We start from the raw sequence: 21,025 nt of genomic DNA, 5'->3' as shown, positions 1-21,025 counted from the left end.
AGTGAGTATGATTATTGTGGTATGGAGAACTCAAAATCAATGTGTACTCCATTATAACCCATTTTTCATTTGTTAGTGGCTATGTCTCCTACTAAAGATGGGGACAGAGAGTATATGACTCGAGTTCCATATCCAAGTGCGGTGGGTAATGTTAAGTATGCTATGGTATGCACTCATCCAAACTTTTCAAATGCAGTCAATATGGTTAGTAGACATATGCCAAATCCAAGGAAGGAACATTGGCAGACATTGAAATGGTTGTTGAGGTACTTTCAAGGTATTATGGATGTTGGATTTGTGTATCAATGGGATAATAGTTCAAAGTCTCATGTCAGTGGCTATGTAGATTTTGACCATGCGGGTGACTTGGATAGGAGACGATTCACTCCAAGCACTAAGCAATGGCCTAATTAGTTGGAGATCTATGTTGTAGTTAACTATTGCTTTGTCTACTACAGAGAAGAAGTGCATAAAAGTCATTGAGATAGTGAATGAGACGTTATGTCTTCGTGGTTTAGTTGGTGATTTGGGTATCTCTATAAAGAATGTTGATGTCCATTGTGATAGTCAGAGTTGTTGGGCTTTGTGGAGCCTAGTTATGTTTGATCTGGTTGACGACCCGACCTGAATAATGTTGTGTGATTTTTTGACGGGAGCACTCATGGACAAACCTCCTAGGGATCCAGGGGATAACGCCCCCGGGAAAAATTTGTTTTGGCCCGTTTTGTAGCCCATTGTGAATCCTGTGCACAGTATATAGAAACTGCTTTTGGTGATTAGGTTTTTTTTTTTGGGGTGTGTCTTGGTTGTCGTTTTTGAGATTGTAGCCGCATTTTTATTTTCTTCTTGATAATAGTGAAATCCCTGCAACTCTATGGACGTAGGCAAATTGCCGAACCATGTAAATATTGTCTTGTGCGTGTGATTGTTTTCTTTTTTGACATGTGTTTTTCTTTTATTTTTGTTTTTCACAAGTTGGGAATCTAGGGTTGAATTCCCTACAAAAGTGTCATTCACTTCGCAATGAGCCAGGTTCATTATGCATGTACCAATCACATATACATCTAATTTTAATTTATATGATGGATTATCGGAGATGAAAAGATTAATTTGAAGAAGGCGAACACCAAGGATAATCTAATTGATGAGATGACGAAGGTGGTTCCAACAATCAAGTTTGAGCATTGTTTGAACTTGATCAAGATTCTACATGTTTGAGCACTTTCGAGGTGTTGGCAGCGATGGTGTTATATTTGGGATGGTGTTGAAGTACTTTTAGAAGTTTAGGGTCAGGTGGAAATTTGTTGGTTTATGACCCTAACTTGAGTTTTTTGGGTATATCTTACTATAAAGTATTGTATTTTCGCAGTTTTCATCAATAACAATTTATTATCATCACCCGTGGATGTAAGCAATTTTTCTAAATCACATAAATCTCCTGGGCTCTTTTTTTTTTTTTTTCTCTTTTAATCTTCGGAGTTTATCAATCTTGATCGGTTGTTGGGAGTTTTTCACAATATTTTTTTACTTTTTTTACTACAAAGATGCATTGCTTTCTTACCCTTAGTCTCCAAAATACTTTACCCCAAAGATATATTTTCTTACATTTACCACACTTGCTTGAGTTGGTATATATCCTGTTAGCCCCATTTCACTGAAGATGCATTTAGAGTTGAAGATCCACATGGAAGAATATTGTAAATTATTGGGTGACCAACGAACTGTTGATGAGATCATTTTGAAAGTCTCGTACAAAAAGATTTTTGGATGATGATACTTGAGATGGGCTATCTTATTTCATCATATTATAGTGTGATATCAGTTCATTTACCTATGGAGATATGCACCACATTTTTTCAACTGTTCACATCGCCAGTCTTAGAAGCATTGCATCATATAATGGCTATTGGGTTCGTCCATTTTTGAAAGATTGGGAAACTCTGCATTTGGCGAGGATGAACACATTCAAAGAGATTGTTCATGGTAAAAATGTTAGCTTCGACGACAATGTTTTGCTCGATTCTCCATAGCTACTTATTCTTTTTTAAGTAACATCCTTACAAATGAAGATATATAACGTATTTAAAAAAAAATGAAATGAAAATATTTTTTGTTCACATTTATGATAAATTTTATATAGTAAACAAGCAAATAGAACCAACAAAAACAATTAAAAAAATACCAATGTCAAGACTGTAGCACGTCGACATGCTTCAAGAACATGAATTTTTTCCTATGTCCATATGTTCATGTCGACACCTACCATACAATGCGACATAGACAACATTAAAAGAAAAAAAAAAGCCAGTGTCGATACCCTCTGAGGAAGTTCGACACTATGACATTTCAACATGTAGAAGCTGTATCTAGCCTATGTTGACACCCTTTTAGGGATGTCGACGTTGTGATATGTTGACATGATTTTAGAACATGAAATTGGTCAATGTTGACTTAGACATATCAATATTGACCAATATATTGAAAAAAGAATGGTTTGGGCATTCAAACCATTATATTGACCATTCAAATTATTCAAACATCATATAAGAAACTAAATCATTTATATCCAAGTATTATAATAAATTGTATTTACAAACTATCAAAAAACACACAAATGTTCCCAAAATAGACATTTACATGTTCCAAACTCATAAAATAGTGATAACAAAATAAACGTTCTCAATTCACATCCACATACCCCACTATCCACTCAGCTCCTTATCGACTTATCTCATTATTCATTAATCGAGCTTCTTTTCCTTTTGCGATGCCTTGAAGTCCCTCCTTTGTCCATGCCCTTCTTAAAATAGATTTCTTGTAGTGTGGCATCCTCATCGTCATCGTCCACCAGTGGTGTTGGCGACCTATGATCAAAGTGTAAGATTTAATGGATTTCTCATTTTTTCTCAAGTACTATCACAAAGTCTTGAAGAAAGCCTAACTAAATTAATTGCTTGAGAAGTTTCAAAGCTCTGTCTTTGTTTGCCAACTATATCAAGAAAATTACAAAGATAAACTAAATCACAATTTTAATAAAAAAAAACATTGACATAAAGCAAATGTATAAGGCAACAAAAACTTACCAAACCATTGTTTCTCTCGGGTGTAGGAGCCTTTTGACGTTGTGGATAGGCTCCAACTCTATTTGTAGGGTTCTAGATGATTTTGTGTGAATGGGTATGGTACTATATAGGATTTCTAGAATCACAATCCCAAGCATTCAAAGCTTTTGATCCCCACTTGTTAAATGACAATACATAGTTGTCCTATTGTTCCCAATATTGATATGGAAAATCATGTCCCCTTGTAAGTAGGAAAGGTAAGACCTCTCTGGAAGGACTGTTTGAATGTAGCTAAGTTGTCAAAGACAACGGATGGGATGGTATGCTCAATGATGTTGTGCCCTCAAACACCCATAAAAAAAGCAACGTCGTTCAATGGATATTGATCCCTACAATCATGATAGGGGTTCCATACCACCTGAAAATTTCATATACAATATAATAATAACAATTATTTTTTTTATCAATAACTAAAAAAAAAATATGTGAATAATTTTATTGAAACTTACACCGACTACTAGTAAGTCATCGAGAGACACTCGTAGAACTAACAAGTTTTCGGGCACCTCTCCATGAGGGGTTGTGGGTACCCATGCTTTATACATGGATCTCCTATTTTAAATGCCAAAGTTTGAATTGGGTTGTAGAGCTGAGATGTGCTCATAAAATCATGTAAGCAAAAAAAAAAAAAATTAAAAAATTAAAAAAAAAATAGTTCTAAAAATAGAAACTAACAACATTTAATCAAATAATCAATTAAATCAGAGTGTTTTGCAATTTATACATTCTTAGAAGAGAAGATACCTAGTGATTTGACGCACTTTGAATCTCAATGCAAATCCCAATTGTTGATATAGATATGCGAGGATAGTTGTGCCCCAATTATATGTTTGAATTTTGTAAAGTCCATCAGCAACTTAAGATACATTTTATGTACCTTACTCTCCATTTTGTTGGCAAAAATGGAGCATCCAAACAAATGCAATAAAAATCCTTGGGCAATACAATCGTTTTTTTTTTTTGTGGGCTTGTATTATTTGCAGTCTTTTAAGTGACCCCGAAACCACTCCATCCTAACTGAGTGATCCCTGTTTTTTTACAACTCTTCAACAATTGTTTCTTGTGGTATACCCACGACACCTACATTAGCCCCATTAACTGTCTTATTCACTATAGAAAGTCCTATGATGTGGTCCACATCATTAAGAGTAATAGTCATCTCACCAAATGGAAGATGGAAAGTGTTCGTCTCTAAATGCTACCTCTCTCAACAATAACAGACACGAACGTCTTATTAATGAATGTATATCCATACAATACCAAGTTGTATAGCCATGAATTTTGCACCCTAATTCTAACCAAACTATACTCATTCTTAAGCTTCCATACTTTAAGCTTTTAAGAATGATTAAAGCATCGCAGAATTGAACATTCTTATATAAAAAAAATGTTCTAAGTTAGATATAATATACATAATTAAAATAACTTAAATGACATGAAGTTAGAAAATTTTCTTACCTTGCTATGCCAAATTGAGAAAGCCACGTGACTCCTAAAACTCTTCAAAATTGATGAATCTTTTGGACCTCCAGGGAATGATTCGTTTTGTCCATTGGGTTGTTTTTCTCTTGCTCCCTCTTCCTGATCTTTTTTTTTTCTTCTTCTTTCTCTCCGCTTTCTATTTGTTCACGTTCTTTGTGTTTTCATCTTCTAGTCATGCACGATGCCACCTTTCAGAGACCTTCTGAGGAATCCGACGTCATTGTGCATTAAAAGAAGTAGAAGGCATTCCTAACATTTTTTTTATCTACCCATAAGCTAAACAAAGTTGACAAAAAAACTATGTCAATTAGGTAAAACATTTCATCAAACATATACGTTAAATATATGACATACAACATATGTCAATTAGGGTGATGCATTTCATCAAACACTTGGTGTGTAATAACACCAAACCTTTGTTAAAATATGCAACTCCATCAAACAAAATGAATAAATTTCTACCAAATCAACAATTGATTTGTAAAAAATAAATAGAAAATAAAAAAAAATTATAAATCACATCAAAGAAAATGAAAAACCTTGTTTTACACATATAAACTTCCATCAATTAAGAAAATTAAAAAAAAATAATAATAAAATAAAAAACTTACACGAAGCTAGTGGTGCTAGTGGGGAAGAAAAGGAGGTGCTCCGGTGGTGGTAGCGGTATTGGGTTGCTTGACAATGGCGTTGGCGTGGTGATGATAGCTACTCTGAAAATGGTGGCGTTGGCGAGGTGTTGGATGCTCCGACAATGGTGGCGTTGGTGAGGTGGTGGTGGTTGTGTGTGAAGCTTCTCTAGTCACCAAAGAAGAAAATTAGAATAATTGGGTGTCAAATCGCGTAAATCTTAGAAATAAATTAAAGGATGCTTAGTAATGGCCCCATGTTAAAAGCACCTTACTTCTTAGTAAAGACACCCACACCACATACCAATGTTTTTTTTTATATGAGTTAAATTTTGAGTAGTGCTGGGGTGACACAGGATTTACTGTGATTCTCACAAGTTTGATTTGGACATGCATACATAACAATAGATGATTTTACTCGTATCGCGAAGACACACACCTATGGTTATGTGCACACCCCCACATCAGACTTGTGAGAATCACAGTAAATACTTTTTGTCATTTTAGCACTTTCTTTAAATTTTTAGAATAAGCTGATTTTTAGTGCAGATGATCTCTATGACGAGGAAATCATCGTTTTCACAAAAAATCAACTCATTCTAAAACTTTTAAAACAAGTTGAAGAATGATGTATCGATCATTTTTTTTTATAAATCACTTTTGATGGAGTTAGAATTTTCAGATTGAACTGATTTTTGGTGAAGATGATCTACTCACCATTGAGATAATCCTCAGCAAAAATCACCATAGAGATAATTCATACATATTTGCAGTTGATGTTAAATCGTTTGACTCGGCTGGGAGGTAATTATTCGAGTCGAATCGGAATCGGAATCGGTGGGTGCTGATCCCACCCTTAAATACCCTGAACAAACAAATTTCGGCCGTTGGAGAAATTAGTTGCTTCCCGCCTCAGAAATCAGAATTAGCAATGTTAGAGGCGAAGAGTTTAAGGAAGACAGTCGTCCCCACAACTCTCTTTCAAAATCCATCACCAGGAAACATTCAGTCGACACGCCTTGCTCTCCATGTAAAACCCTAACCCTAGTTCCCCATCTCTCTCTTTCTCACTCTTCCTTAATTTTACAGTTCTTCTTCTTCTTCTTCTTCTTCTTCAGATTAGTCCAGACGGTTCTTCTTGTTACCTTTACATCGCATCCGGATGTCTAATTTACAAAGTGGAGGTGATATTTTACTGAAAACCAAGAAAATTATATTTTGACTGAATTTTGTTTTGTTCGATTTAAAATGGGTTCGTTGTTGATTAGAATAGATTGATGGTGTTCTTTTTTCTTTTCTTTTATTTTTAATTATCTCTGTTGTTTCTGAATTTATCACCAAGAAACGATTTTTGATTCGGCATATTTGAGATCTCTGTTTTCATGCAATCTGAGAGTGAGTTAATATTAAATAATGCCTACAAAAAAAAAAAAAAACCCACTGAAAATTTAATCAAAATGGTGGTGTGGCGTTCCTCGAGAGGATGCATAAATGGGCAAAATCTTTAGAAATATAAGCTTCTCGTGTCAGGTTTTGAAGCAACTCATATAAAGTATGTACCTTTGGGAGCTGAGATAACCCATTCAAGTAAATCTTGACTTGACCAAAATCTTCGATCTATCTGTGGCCTTATTTCATGTAGTTATCTGAACTCACTTTGAATAAGACAATAACAAAAGATTTGGCCCTCGACATAGTGGAATGGAGGAGTAAGATCCATTTTGTTGACCTCAAATCTTTGGGACGATGCTTTGTTGTTGCTGAAGGAGATTATGGAACACAGAGGAGTTTGGGAGGGTTGACTGTAACTATTCTTGATGAGATCCCTCTGAGTAATAAGAGAGAAGAAGTTCTACTTTCGAATTTAGAGGAAAATGGAGATTTTAAGATTGAATATTAATAATTATTTAAAATGAAGAAAACTAGAGGGGGGATTTAGAATGAGGTGGCTTAAGTAAGGGACAAGATTACTACATTCTTCCATCGATGACCATGTTATGGAAGGTTTTAGGCTAGATGATGAGGGAAATATACAGGAAAAAGATAGTGGGTTACTATTTGAGGCTATATTTTGAGCCATTTTCTTATAAAGCATCTTTGGGTGTTGGATAGCAGTTGGAGATTTCCTTTGAGTAGGAAAAAGTTCTTATGTCAATAAACGAGTTATAGGGTGATAAGGCATATGGGCACGATGGCTCAACTTTTTTGGATGCGTTTGTAATTGATAAAAGTGCATTGACTCTAGGTTCCATTTTAGGATTCGGGGGATAGATTGCAAATCAACATGGACAATGCACATGTCCATGCCAATTGCACTTTCTTGGTTATGTTTTAGGAAGGATGAGATTGGGAAAAAAGTGGAGAAAATGGATTCAGAAGTGCATTTTCTTGCATCCTTCTCGGTGATGGTTAACGGGTTTCTAATTAAAACATTTTGGGCGACAATTGCAAAAATATTCCAATTAAAACATTTTGAAATTATAAAGTTGAGGGTATTTTGATTAGGGGAAGGTTTAGGATATTTGGGTATAGGGTAGATTTGAGATTGGGTTTATGATTTGGGTTAGGATAAATAAACTTAAAAGTAAAATAAATTTTTTTTTCTTACAATTACAACAATTTCAGTAGGGTAGATGAAAAGGGTTCAAGAATAGTTGAAGGTTAAGGTTTATAAGGTAAGGAAGGGATTAAAGGTTAAGGTTTATAGGGTAATGATTAAGGGTTGAGGTTTGTAGGTTTCAAGAATCAAAAATCAACGAAGAGATCTCAAGAATCAAGAATCAAGAAAGGGGTTTCAAGAATAAAGAAAATGAAGAACAAGCAACTAAAAGAAAATAAAAAAAATAAAAACAAAATAATAGAAAAGAAAAATAATATAATCAAGAACAAGCAACTAAAAGAAAAAAAAACAAAAGAATAGAAAATAAAAATAAATATTAGAAGAAAAAAAAGGAGAAAATGATAAAAAGATAGAACCTTAGAATCACACCAAGGATTTTTCGAATCACACCAAGAATGGTAGAAAACTCACTTCACTCCATGAAAGAAATTCATTATTTATTCATCAAATCTTCATTATTCATTAATTAAAAAAAAAACCCTAATACAATATATATAAAGAAAATAAATCAAGAATCCTAGTCAACCTAAAATTCCAAATAAATAAACCTAATTTTCTTAACTTTTTCTCTCTTAATTTTCAAATCTTAATAAACTTAAATATAAGATAAATTAAAGTTACTAAATTGTCCCTAAATATTATACTAAGACCATGGGCCAATAAAACATCAAAATAAGTCAAAAAACCTTAAAATAAAGTCCTAAAATAGAAATCTAATTAAAAACTAAAATCTACTTTTTAAGATTTGATGTCCCCATCAATTCTCCTCGATTTGGAAGATTTCGTCATTGGCGAAATAAAATTGTAGTAATTCTTATCATCGGTTGCGTTCCACATTATTTTCTTTTGGTTGGAAAAAACCTGTCCTCGAGTTTTAAAGTGCTTGAGAATGATCATAACAATTTGTGGTTCATCCCTTTTGGCGAAGATTCGTCATCATATCTTGATCTTGTGTTGAACTATTAACTTCATATTGCGATCTTCTATCTTGACAAAGTCTTCATTGTACCTGTTTGAGATGATTAAATCGGTTTGAGGTAGTGATGGAGCACTTGCATCATGAATAAAAATTGTAAATGTTGTCTCCAAAAGATCTTCCTTACGCTCTTTTGATGTATTTTCCATTTCATAATCTTGTTCTTGCGTTGATAATAGAGTTGTTAGCACAACATCTTCTAAAGTTGATGTTTGATATGTCGTTTCTTCAATCTGCTCTTAGAGTGATGGTACTATAGGAGTTGATCTTCATGGACATACTTTGAGTATATATTGTTTGCTTGAAGTAACACTTAAAATATTTTGCTCCACATCAAACGTAGCTTGTACATGTGAGATCCAACGTTGACCCAACACAATATGACAATCATTTAGAGAAGCCAACTTGCACTCAACACCATGAATAAAATTTCCTCGACGGAATTGAACGACATAGCCATAATCGCGATAACCACAATAAGTCTTAGTTTCAACATTCTGCAAGATCTTCTTAGAAAACTTTGTGAAAATCAAGTTTTTCTCATATTCGTAATTGCACAATACCCCAAGTGACTTCCTAGAAGTTAAAACAACTCTGGTTTTGACTTTTAATACCATCTTTATCTATTTTAATTTTAGCTTTGATACCAAATCTGATGCAGGACAATGAGAGGAGGGGAAAAAAGGGAAATATGGTTGGGGGTTGGGTTAAGGATTAATGATTTGAGATTGGGTTTATGATTTGGGCGACAATTGCAAAATGTTTCCAATTAAAATATTTTGAAATTACAAGGTTGACGGTATTTTGATTAAGGGAAGGTTTAGGGTATTTGGGTGTAGGGTAGACTTGAGATTGAGTTTACGATTTGAGTTAGGATTGGTAAACCTAAAAGTAAAATATTTTTTTTCTTCTCACAATTACGACAATTTCAATAGGATAGATGAAAAGGGTTAAAAAATGATTAAAGGTTAAGGTTTATATGGTAAGGAAAGGATTAAAGGTTAAGGTTTATGAGGTAATGATAAGGGTTGATGTTTGTTTCAAGAATAAAAAATCATAAAAGGGATTTCAAGAATCAAGAAAGGGGTTTCAAGAATCAAGAATCAAAAAAATCAAGAACAAACAACTAAAAGAATATCAAGAAAAAACAAAAGAATAGAAAACAAAAATAAAGATTAGAAAAAAAGAAGGTGAAAGGTACAATAAGATTGAACCTTGGAATCACACCAAGAATGGTGGATAACTCACTTCATTCTATTAAAGAAACTTATTCTTTATTCATCAAATCTTCATTGTTCATTAATTAAAAAAAATCATAATACAATCTATATAAAGAAAATAAATCAAAAATCCTACTCAAACTAAAATACCAAATAAATAAATTTAATTTTCGTAACTTTCTCTCTCCTAATTTTCAAACCCTAATAAACTCAAATATAAAACAAATTAAAGTTACTAAATAGTCTCTAAATATTTTATTAAAACCATGGGCCAATAAAACATAAAAATAAGCCCAAAAACATGAAAATAAAGCCCTAAAATAGAAATCTAATATAAAAACTAAAATTCACTCTTTAAGATTTGATGTCCGCATCAATTCTCCTCAATTGGGAAGATTTCGCCACTAGAGAAATATAATTGTAGTAATTCTCATCATCAGTTGCATTCCACATTAGGTGAAGGTGTGTACTCCAAAGTCCAAATAATCAAGAAGGCTTGGGGATCATAAATATTATACCCATGAACTTTCCTCTTTTAAGAAAATGCAATAGGTTTTTAAGAAGAAACCTTATTATGTAAGAGAGGTGGAGTGTAAGTATGGGAGCAAGGACTTGTATTTGGATAATAATGTAGTTAGATTGTCATATGGATGCAGTGTTGAGAGGTTTCCAATATTTATCCAGAATTCAGCAAGGGCATTTGCTCTAAAAGATCGGAAAAGGCTATAAAATCAGATTTTGGGATGATATGAAGGTGACAACTTCATGAGTTCATAAATTTTCCAAGTAGTGATAACTTTTCTCTGAGGTCAAAACCTTGTTTTCATCCACTTATTAGTTGGAAAAAAAATCATTCTAAGAGAATATACATGGTGTGAATCCTACACTCAAAGAGGCAATATCAACAAATTTTTTTTTGCCTATTAGGAAGCGTTGTTTAGTGAAGGATTGCCTAATGGACTCAAATTCATGGATGCACAAAAGCCTTAATGATTGGGAGATGGATAGTATATCGTTTTTTTTTCTTAGTATTGTTAGTCTTTACCCAACTTTGAGTATAAGAGACTTTGGGGACGGAATCATGGTTTGGAGATGCCTACATAGCCAAGTATTTGTAGGTGACAACAAGCGTAGTTGGTAAAGTCTTTGGGTGATAATACAATGGACTTGGTCTGATTCCCGCTTGCACCAAATTACTGATCTAATTAAAAACATGCTTACCAAACAAAAACAAAAATACATAGCAAGTACTATGTCCTTTGGACCAAGACTTGGTAAGGCCCATCTATGTGGATGTAGAAATCCCACGCTAGTATGGATGTATGGATTTTTAGTTTTGTTTTCTTTTTTAGAATAATGCAGAATTGATAAGAAGGGTAGAAAAGGAAATTATTAAGGGGCTTCATTGTACTTATAAAATATACTACCCATGAAGGTTAATTTTGGAAGTAATGCTTAGTTTCCACTTCAAGAGTCAATCTATATGTAAGAAGGGATTATAGATTCTTGCATTGAAAGAAACCGAGAAACTTCTAATTGTACTTTTAGAGAGCTTTTATTTATTGCCAAGTTTTGGTAAGCTAGGTATTTTTGTATCTAATTTCTTTACCTTCTTTTTGTGGGAGTTATTTTGTGGTTTGTGTTCTTTTTTTACGTTACTTTTTTTTTTTTTGGGGGGGGGGGGGGGGGGGTTAAGACTATGAATTTAACACACATAATTGAAAGGAATATAAATAATGAAAGAAAAAGAATACTAACACAATTTTTGACGGAGTTCAGACTACATTCCCGGGCTTGTGAATCAATTCACTAGTGTATTCTGATTACAACATGTCCTTCACGCACTTTTACATGTTCCACCACTCCTATTTATGGTTCAACAGAGTAGGTGAAAAGTCTAATCTTCATTGCATGGTCGTCTCATGTCTAAAGGTAGGCTAAGGAGGGGAGGGGGAGGGACTGTCCCATTCATTCAGTTTTTGTCTAGCTTCTTTTTGAGTTTCAACTCATATAGGATTTGCAGATTCCTTGTAAGGGTGGATTCTTACTGATAGTTGTGGTTATTATCAATCCAATGAACACTTCTTCTTTTTGTTTGCTGATTTTTTTTTTCAAGTGTTTGTGTGATCCTAATCGGCTGTATTGATTTCCAAGTGGAATAATGATCAATCAGTCGTTTGATCTTCTATATTGGATAACTGACTGAACATGCCTTTGATTCTTGTTGTGATCCTGTATTTCTCTCATTTGGCCTCCTAATATTCCATCCATGTAGCTTTTTTCCTTTGGGAGGCGGCCTTTGATAAGATCTTGAGTGCGGATCATATTAGATCTGATGGGTATTATGCTTGTAGACTTTTCTTTCTTGTGAAAATCCTGTGGGAATCTCCTAATTCATTGCAATTTTTCCTATTAGGTTTAGGTGCACTTTCTTTCTCCATTCCATATATCACTGTGTTGTCCTAGTTCTATTGTTCAATTATTCCAATGCTGGTGGTCCAAGGTTTTGAGTAGCAGATAGTATTTCTGTCAACGAATATTATTTGAATTGAATATAGGCATATCTGAGCTCGAATCCAAAAAAAAAGTATCCGAATTCAAACTAGAAATTCGATTGATATTATGAATCAATATTTGAATTTGAATCTGATTATCCTATTGGATACGGATATCTAATAAGTTAATCGAATTCAAATAGTATTCGGAACTCGAACTGATGACATACCCCCCTTGAACTCCATCTTTGATGATAGAGCAATAAAAAATGACCTAAATGTTCTTGTCTTCAACTTGTAGCGAAAGACCCTTCTTGTTTTTTCTCTCAAAACCAATCATCTTCAACCTTCAAACTTTAAGGGAAGATAGGATTTTTGGGGAAATAAAAAATGATGGAATTTTGGGTAGAAAAATCAATGGTTTTCTACGAAGGGTTAAGGCAAGGTTGAAAACTATGGATTGAATATAAGGTTGAATATGTTAAAATAAATTTAATATAAAGGTTAAAGAGCTTATGTTGGATTTTGAGAAAAAAATCAAGCGTTTTTTGCCTCGAGGTTGAAGATGATAGAGAGTTGATCTACAAAGGGTGGTCATTGGATCAGCCAATGGGATGGTTGTTGAAGTAGATGGTGTTTGAAATTGAAACTTTCCACCTGATGAGCAAGCCCTAGATGAGTGGAGAGAGGAGAATGATTTTAAAATTTCAAGGAAAAAAAGGTTTTTTTTTTATCTTATATATAACAAATATGATTACTATACCTATATCATATATTTGGTAAGATTTTATCAAAGTGGATATATCAATATCTGAATTTGAATATAAAAAATTATATGATATTCGATATCCAAAATTTTAAGATGATGTCCAATTTTCATATACGAATTTGGATTCCAATTTTTTACTATTCATTGACATTCCTAGAAAATAGAGGATTTTCTATGGAAGCTTATTCCTTTTACTGTGTGTTGGGGCCTTTGGAAGGAGATGAATTGTAGGATTTTTGAAGGTAAGGAGTATTTTATTCATGAGGTTATCGTTAGTATTCTGGTTTTTGTGTTCGACTGGTGTAAGCTCTTTCCCGACTTTAGGGGTATGCTTTTCAAGGATTTTCTATTTAGATGGGATTTGGTTTGTAAGGTGAGTTATTGATTTTGTATATCTTCATTTTGGAGGCCATCTTGTCATCCCGTTCTTTTTCTAAATGGATTTATTTATCAAAGAAAGAAGAAAAGATAGTGTTGTCAAAGGTGGCCGCCTAGAACATCTGCCACCTGCTTTAAGTGGGGTTTCCCAAAAAAAGGGGTTAAAATGGTAATTTATGTGATATTATATAGAAGATTGTGGTTTAAGGGGTATTTAATCAAATCTTAAAACAGGGGAATCTCAACATTCACCAACATGGGGAGGGGTATGTCTAAAATTAAAAGACATATCCCTCATGGCCTCATCAGCTAACAATTAGTAATTTTTTTTACTTACAAAAGAAAATTAAACATATATTTGATGAAATTAAACTCTGAACACTATATTTCATTTACATGTTTGTTGTTGATTGTTACTTTGTTCGATTTTAAATTGTTAATGCCACTGTAATTGTTGGGTAATTGTTGCCAATTGAATATTGTGACTTTTTTTACTTGATTATTGTTGGTTAATCTCACTTTAATAATTGGTTTATTTAGTTGAGGTTTACTTGAATATTATTGGTTACATGAATTTTATTTCCTTATGTTAGTTGTTAGTTGATTTGCCATCTTGCTTAGTAGTTGGTATTATTCTGGTAATGACATATATAATAATTTTTTTTTTGCATGACAATGAGATGCTGTTGATTTTGTTTCTGAAGCAGATGATTCTCTTCTTTACACATCCTCCATCTACTGAGTCATAATTGCCATAAAGCCCATTTTTTTTTGGCTGTAATTGCATACTACAAGATTGAGACATTAACTTTTTTGTCGCTTAAGCTCCGCCAGGATCACGTTTAGGGATTTTAACAACCTTGAGATGTGATATGTAGTATTTGTGAGAGTTGGGCCACAAATTGGATTACCATCAAATATCGGTTCCACATCTCCCCTACTAGATGACATGTGAATGCCTTATGTAGTAGTTTTCTTGGAAGATTGATCTCAAAAGGGGTTATCATAAGGTGCAATTAAGCCCGGGACAAATGAAAGGCATTTTCCTATGTAAGAAACATTAGTTTATTTGTTTGGACAGCTATGCTTGACAAGACCTTGACAGTAAGCGACCTGAAAGTAGGGCCTTTTGGGCATCGAATAGATGTTCCTTGTGCAAGTAGGGTGAATGGATGATGGATCACTTCTTCAATGCCCTGCTACAAAGGAGGTGCAAACAATCTTTTTTGAGTTGTTTGGGATCCATTGGAAGATGCCTAGGAGGACCTTTCGCATGTTTGAGAGTTGGCGTGTTATAATATTCTCTAATAAATGGTTTCCGTTCTATGGCTTTATGTTTTCTTTTGCCATTTGGAGGGAGAGAAATGGTCATGTGTTCAACAACAAAGAGGCTTTTGTGAAATATTTGTCTTCAAGGTAAAAAAGTTATTCTATAAAGAATCTTCTGCTTTATGGGAGTTTAATAATTCCCTTGGCTTAGTCTTAGATAGAGGAAATTAGTTGATTGGCTTTTAACCAACCAAGGCTTTGATGAGGATGATGAATTAGTTGGTTGATGTTTTTTTTTGATGGGTAAGCTGGGGCTATAAAGGCCCCCATCCATGCATTATATAAGAAATAGTGGTTACATCCGAATGTAATTACAAGTGAAATCCTCCACAAGAAGAGGCGACAAATCTGGAGGGATACGTTGAAGGTCTTGGATAACAATCAAGCAACTCAAACCACCACCAGACTTGGCCAAATAGTCTGCAGTTTTTGTGTCTCGCGCCAAGAGAACTCAAAGGAGCAGTATCTAAAGGACTTATGAAGCTCCAAAATTTGCCAAGCCTGTAAAATATATTTCCAAGATTGTTAATCTCTTCATTAATACATTGAGTAACCAACTTGGAGTCTTCACTGATAGTGATCTTCTCTATACCAATAGTAGAAGCATAAGAGAAGCCTTGGATAGTTGCTTCAAACTCAATACTTCCAATATCTGTGAGCATAGAAGCACCTCTACCAGAAAGTTGGAAATGACCAATGAAATCTTGGGCAATAAACCCAATGCCTCCTCCAATATTAAATAAGGATCCCCATTGTTATTGAACTTAATCCATCATTCAGCGGAAGAAGACTAGAAAATTGATTTGAAGTTAGGAGAAATGATTGTCCCCTTGCATCCCCATTGATTTCCCTTCGTCTTCTTTGTTGTTTTCTACTCTTCTTTTCCTTAAGGAAATTAAATTGTTGGGATGTAAATAGTGAAAAATCTGAAGTACAAAGTAAATGATTCAATTGACTAAAAAAAAATATTAGCAGGCCAAAGGCTTTACTCAAACTTAGTAGTATTCTTATAATCCCGAGTCTATGAAAAGCTAAATACCATTCATATTGGCACTAAAATTGCAATTGCGTAATTCGGCACCCTTAGCTTGGATGCTAGCCCATAAGGTGGTATGGAACTTATTTTTAATGACAAATGGAATCTGTTTTTGATTGGTCAAATGGATTTGTAGAATAAAGAAAGTAATTTATTTGTTTCATTTGTAGTGGTTTGCTATGATAATAATTTTTTCTTTTATCTTCTAGGTATCAATGAAAGATTCTTCACTCACCAAGGGAAAGGAGAGCCTCCTGATCCCTGTCCATGCACAGGTAATGTTGATCATAATTTCAAGGATGGGTTATTGTAAATGTAACAGTAGCACTGAATTTTCAGGGTTATTGTTTACACTCTTTTCTTGACACACATCCTGATATGGCTATTTATTTTTATGAGTTCAATAAAAAAAATATTTTGAAGGTGGGCGTGTGTTTGCCATCCTCCATGTGACCATCCCTTATCTGTTGTGTAAAAACAAAATTATGGTTATTTGGTTCAATGTTTTAAAAATCGAATCGATAATCCAACTGACATTGTGACATATCAGTCAGGCTGTGTTCGACTTGGTTTAACTAATCATTGGTTATAAAAAAATAATAAAATTAAAAAAATTTGAAAAATGAAGGTAATAGCCGAAAAAAATTAGGAAATGGTGGGAGGAAGATCGATGTAAGGAAAGTGGTTGCAAGGAAGGTCACGGAAGTTGTTAGTTGAAGCTTGCAATGGTGCTGTTCTGGTTCAAGTTGATTTAAAAGTTTTCAAGTTGAAGATGATCTGGGTAAAAAACCTGAGAGAATCGTGGAGAGGGGTGGTAAAAGGGATGCTGACCTACAATGTTCGTGTGTAGAAGTTTCTTGGATTGCTTGGACTTTGGAAAAAGTTGCTTGTTGGAAAGAAGGAAACCTGTTTCGTTTGAAGTCGACAGTAGATAGGAGAACTCTCCTAGCTTCAGGTGAAAACAATAATTTTGGCAGATTTATCAGGATTTCATATTTTCAAAATTCTGGGTGGTCTACTCCTCTTCTCATTCCAGAAGGGTTTGAAGGGTCTGGCCTGAGAAACCTCTGAGGAAGTTTGAAAGGTTGGGCATTCTCGTGTAACTCCCTGTGTGGAGGGAAATAGTGTAAGGCCCTCGTTAGTTAGGGATCCGTGTAAAGCAACTCTTGTTGTTAATTAGGGTGCAGGGCTGGGGTTTTTTGTTCAGATCCTCCTGCTGGTGTTAAAGGTGTAGGGCCCATGCAGAATGTTGTTGTAGGTGGACCCCAATTGAGTGGAGTTCAGAAAAAATCTAAGAGATCTGCTGTGAGTTATTCAGCAATGTCTGGCCCTTGGACAAAGTTGTTTGCTTGCAAGATTTCAGATATCGGTCTTGATTGGGAAGAGGTCAAGTTGGCAATCAGAAATTTGTGTGGAAGCCCAGATTTCTCTTTAGTCCATGTCAATCTGTGTAGAAGGGTCTTTGTTGCGCCAAACTTAAAGTTGTTTAACTTCTTTAAAAAGTTGAAGAAGTTGGTTGTATTAGGATCTGAGGTGTTGTTGAAACCTTGGTTTGCCTTGTTCAACCAAAGTTCTTTTAATTGTAGGAAGGAGTCAGTTTGGATTGAAGTCGAGGGTCTTCCTTTTCATCTTTGGACTGAGGAGTACTTCAAGTTTATTGGGGATTCGTTTGGAGGTCTGTTTGAAGTTGAAGACCCAACTTGCACCTTAGAAGATCTTTCTGTGGCCAGACTCCGAGTTGCAAATATAGGCGGCAACTTTACAAGATATTTAAAAGTTTCTAAAGGGAAGTTTAATTACTAGGTTGGTATTAGAATCGGGGAATAGCAGAAGGTTTCGTCGATTGAGGGCCATAGTATAGAAGGGATTGAGGTGGATGTTGTACCACTGAGAAGAGCAGGTAAAGAGCTTTTGGTCATAGATGTTGGTGAGAAGATATCTGTTCCAACAAAAGGCACTGGAGGTTCGAAATCTACATAGAGATCCAAGTCGCTGTGGTTGGCTGCAGTCGATGGGGAAGATGGTCTGGATGCTTCAAAAACTAGCCTTGAGTTATCACCTTAAAAATTAGTTTCTGATAAAGCTGTTTTGGAAACTTTTTTGAATATTGAAAATTCAGCTCGTGACTGCCGTTGTACTGCATCGCAGGAGAACTTCTTAGAAACCGTTAGATTGAATCCTTTCGATCCATCGGATCTTCTGGAGGTGGATGAGGTGTCAGTTGTGGAGTGTTCTTGACACGAATGAGGAGATGTGATGGTTGAGAGTGAGGTGGAGTCTGGTTGCAGGTCTGAGTTGGACCGGGTAAAGCTCAGTAAGTTGTCCTTAAAAGGGGCCCAGGAAGTTTGTTTGGGCCATCCTGCCTTGGTTTTAGATGGTGATTTTTGGCTGCTGACCTTCAAGCCTAAGAAACAGTGGACCAAACCTTTTGGTTGCGAAACAAATAGGGCCATATGTTGTGTTAGGTCCTGCTGTGGACTTCTCGTTTGAGGCCCAGCCTTTTAGTCCTTTCATCTTTCAATTAGATGAGTTTTTGTCCACGACAAATGAGTATTCAATCAAGGAAGTGGGTGTGCCTCGATAGAGCTCTGGTTCGCGGTGTAGATCACACATGTGTTTCTTCTATGGGGGTTTGTGTTGCGACTGAAATGCAAGTCCCTTTCATGAATTTTGATTGTGTTCCGATTAATCTTGGTCTTGGTTGAGTGAAGGCAGGAGTGTGGAGTTGTCTATGCATGGAAGGAGGTCTGTGTGGTTGTTGTCTCGGCAGTTAAAAATACTCTATGTGACAATCAGTTGATTGTGTACAAGGATCCTATCTCAAACTTTCCTGGAAGCTTAAGGGCTCTGGCTTTAGGTAGAAATTTGATTAGTGAAATTGCTGATTGGATGTTGGGTGGAATTTTGAACCTGGTTTTATCCGTAGGTTTAAGGATCTCCAGGAGGGGAAAAACGACGAGAGTTCTTTTGGAGGTGGCTTTGGGCAGACAAGCTTTAATCACCAAGTGTCTTTTTCGCCTTTAGGAGAATAAAGTGGATGCAGCAAGAGAGTCTCTTCTCGTGATAGTGGAGGATAGCTCCTCTTTGATTTGCCCTATAGTTTTTGGGAAGTTTCCTCATCTGGATTCTGTGGCTTCAAAATCTAGTCTTCCTATTGCTTTCGAGGGGATGACCAAGATTAGCAAAAGAGACTATAGAAGTGGGCGTTTATCTAATGTTATCAATGCAACTTAAATTTTTTACTAGAATGTTAGAGGTTTGAACGATTGTTCTAAGAGAGCGACTGTGAAGTCAGTTATTGTTTCTGCAAAGCCGATCCTAGTCTCTTTGCAAGAGTCCAAGTTGGAAGTGGTGAATGATAGAATCATTGCAGATATTTGGGGTTCTAGATTCATTAAGTGGTGTTGTGTGCCTGCTGTTGGGACTGCTGGTGGTATTATTATGATGTGGGATGTGAGATTTATTGTGGTTAAAGATTTTCTGTTGGGTGCATTTTCAGCTTCGGTTTTATGTAGTTGAGTGGGTGTTAATGGGGGTGTATGGGACGTCTTCAGATGCAAACCGTGCTCATTTCTGGGAAGAGTTGGATGCTTTTGGCTCGTTTTGGGGGAAACCTTGGTGCTTGGGAGGAGATTTTAATATTATCAGATTTTCGTTTGAGAAACAGGGCAGTGCTCGTGTGTGCTAAGATAAGGCGGTTTGGGGATTTTATGAATAGGAATTTGTTGGTTGATATTCCTTTGTGTAGGAAGGCTTACTCCTGGTCAAATCATCAGGATAGTCCAATTCTGAGTAGATTGGATTGGTTTATTATTTCTAGTAATTGGGAGGATTTGTTCGGCCTGTTGGCTCAGGAAACATTTCCAAACCCTTGCTTAGATCATTGTCCAGTTACTTTTAACTTTGGGCATCTTGAGAAACCACCCTATTCCTTTCCGGTTTGAAAACATATGACTTTGGGAAGAAGGGTTCGCGGATTTGGTTCAAGGATGGTGGAGTGTTTTTCTTTTCTTGGCAGGCTGGGTGTTGTGTCTAGACTTAAGGTTAAGACTTTGAAGGAAAATTTGAAGGTGTGGAATTTGGAAACTTTTGGTAAGATCGAGTTGAAGAAAAAGATCATTCTTGGGCATTTAAATGTGCTTGATTTGAAAAAGGAAGGCATTGGTTTGTTAGTAGAAGAGAAAGCTATCAAATTTAATTTGGAAGTCGATTTTCAGGAGGTTTGCTACAAGGAAGAGGTGTGTTGGAGATAGAAATCTTGTGTTAAGTTGTTGGAAGAGGGCAATCAGAATTCAAAGTTTTTTCATAAGATGGCGAACTTCCATCATATGGTGAATTTTATAAAAAATAGTGAAGATTAATGGGGTGTGGATGGACGAGGAGGATGAGATTAGAGAAGGGACAATGAGCTTTTACAAGAACTTGTATTCAGAAGAGCACTTGTCTAGGCCTTTCCTAGATGGATTGGCTTTTATACCATTTCAAAAGAGCATCGCGTGTGGTTGGATAGACCTTTCGAGGAGGACAAGGTCTTCAAGATCATTAAAGATCATTAAAGATATGAGTTCGGATAAAGTTCTAGGTCTAGATGGATTTTCAATGGGTTTCTTCAAAGTTTGTTAGCAAGTAGTTAAGACGGATTTGATGGCGGTTCTGGTTGATTTCTTTCTCAATGGGGTACTAGATTCAGGAGAAAATAACACCTTTGTTGTTTTAATCCCTAAGGAGAGGGGAGAAAACATTTCAGATTTTAGACCAATTAGCGTTGTTAGTGCCACGTATAAGATTATTTTTAAACTTTTGGCAGCAAGGTTAAGGGGGGTTAGCCCAACTCAAGGGGTGTTTACGAAGGGGAAATAAATTTTGGATGGTGTGTTGATAGCTAATGTGTCACCCTCGATTTATGATTTAAATTTTCCCAAATCTCGAGGGTGGAGAGAAAAATCGAAATCAAAATCTTCAAATCATA

General features: G+C 35.3%; 1 protein-coding gene and 1 long non-coding RNA gene across 4 annotated transcripts in view; one reads left to right on the top strand and one right to left on the bottom strand.

Annotated features, from left to right (window-relative positions):
• Window positions 1-2,479: 2,479 nt before the first annotated feature.
• On the bottom strand, window positions 2,480-5,612 carry LOC147409763 (uncharacterized). Of its 3 annotated transcripts, XR_015175378.1 has the most exons (5): window positions 5,216-5,612; window positions 4,581-4,880; window positions 3,572-3,711; window positions 3,084-3,480; window positions 2,480-2,864 (listed from the first exon to the last, which is right to left on the bottom strand). It is a non-coding gene; the product is annotated as an uncharacterized LOC147409763 (long non-coding RNA). The 3 variants fall into 3 exon arrangements; XR_015175377.1 differs by lacking the exon at window positions 3,572-3,711 and having other exon boundaries at window positions 2,481-2,989; window positions 5,216-5,604; XR_015175376.1 differs by lacking the exon at window positions 3,572-3,711 and having other exon boundaries at window positions 2,483-2,864; window positions 5,216-5,598.
• A 491-nt stretch (window positions 5,613-6,103) lies between these two features.
• The window catches only part of LOC147409762 (uncharacterized), a 46,935-nt gene continuing 32,013 nt past the window's right edge, over window positions 6,104-21,025 (top strand). Inside the window, exons 1-3 of the mRNA XM_086431820.1 lie at window positions 6,104-6,263; window positions 6,352-6,417; window positions 16,266-16,331. Coding sequence (XP_086287946.1) covers window positions 6,165-6,263; window positions 6,352-6,417; window positions 16,266-16,331 — 231 coding nt within the window. The 5' untranslated portion in view covers window positions 6,104-6,164. The remainder of the gene's footprint in view (window positions 6,264-6,351; window positions 6,418-16,265; window positions 16,332-21,025) is intronic.

The sequence above is a fragment of the Akebia trifoliata genome, chromosome 2, assembly GCF_017979445.1.
Source record: "Akebia trifoliata isolate Shusen 1 chromosome 2, ASM1797944v1, whole genome shotgun sequence".
Lineage (NCBI taxonomy): Eukaryota > Viridiplantae > Streptophyta > Magnoliopsida > Ranunculales > Lardizabalaceae > Akebia > Akebia trifoliata.
Note: the sequence above shows the minus strand (reverse complement) of the source record. Positions and strands in the feature narration are given on the sequence as shown.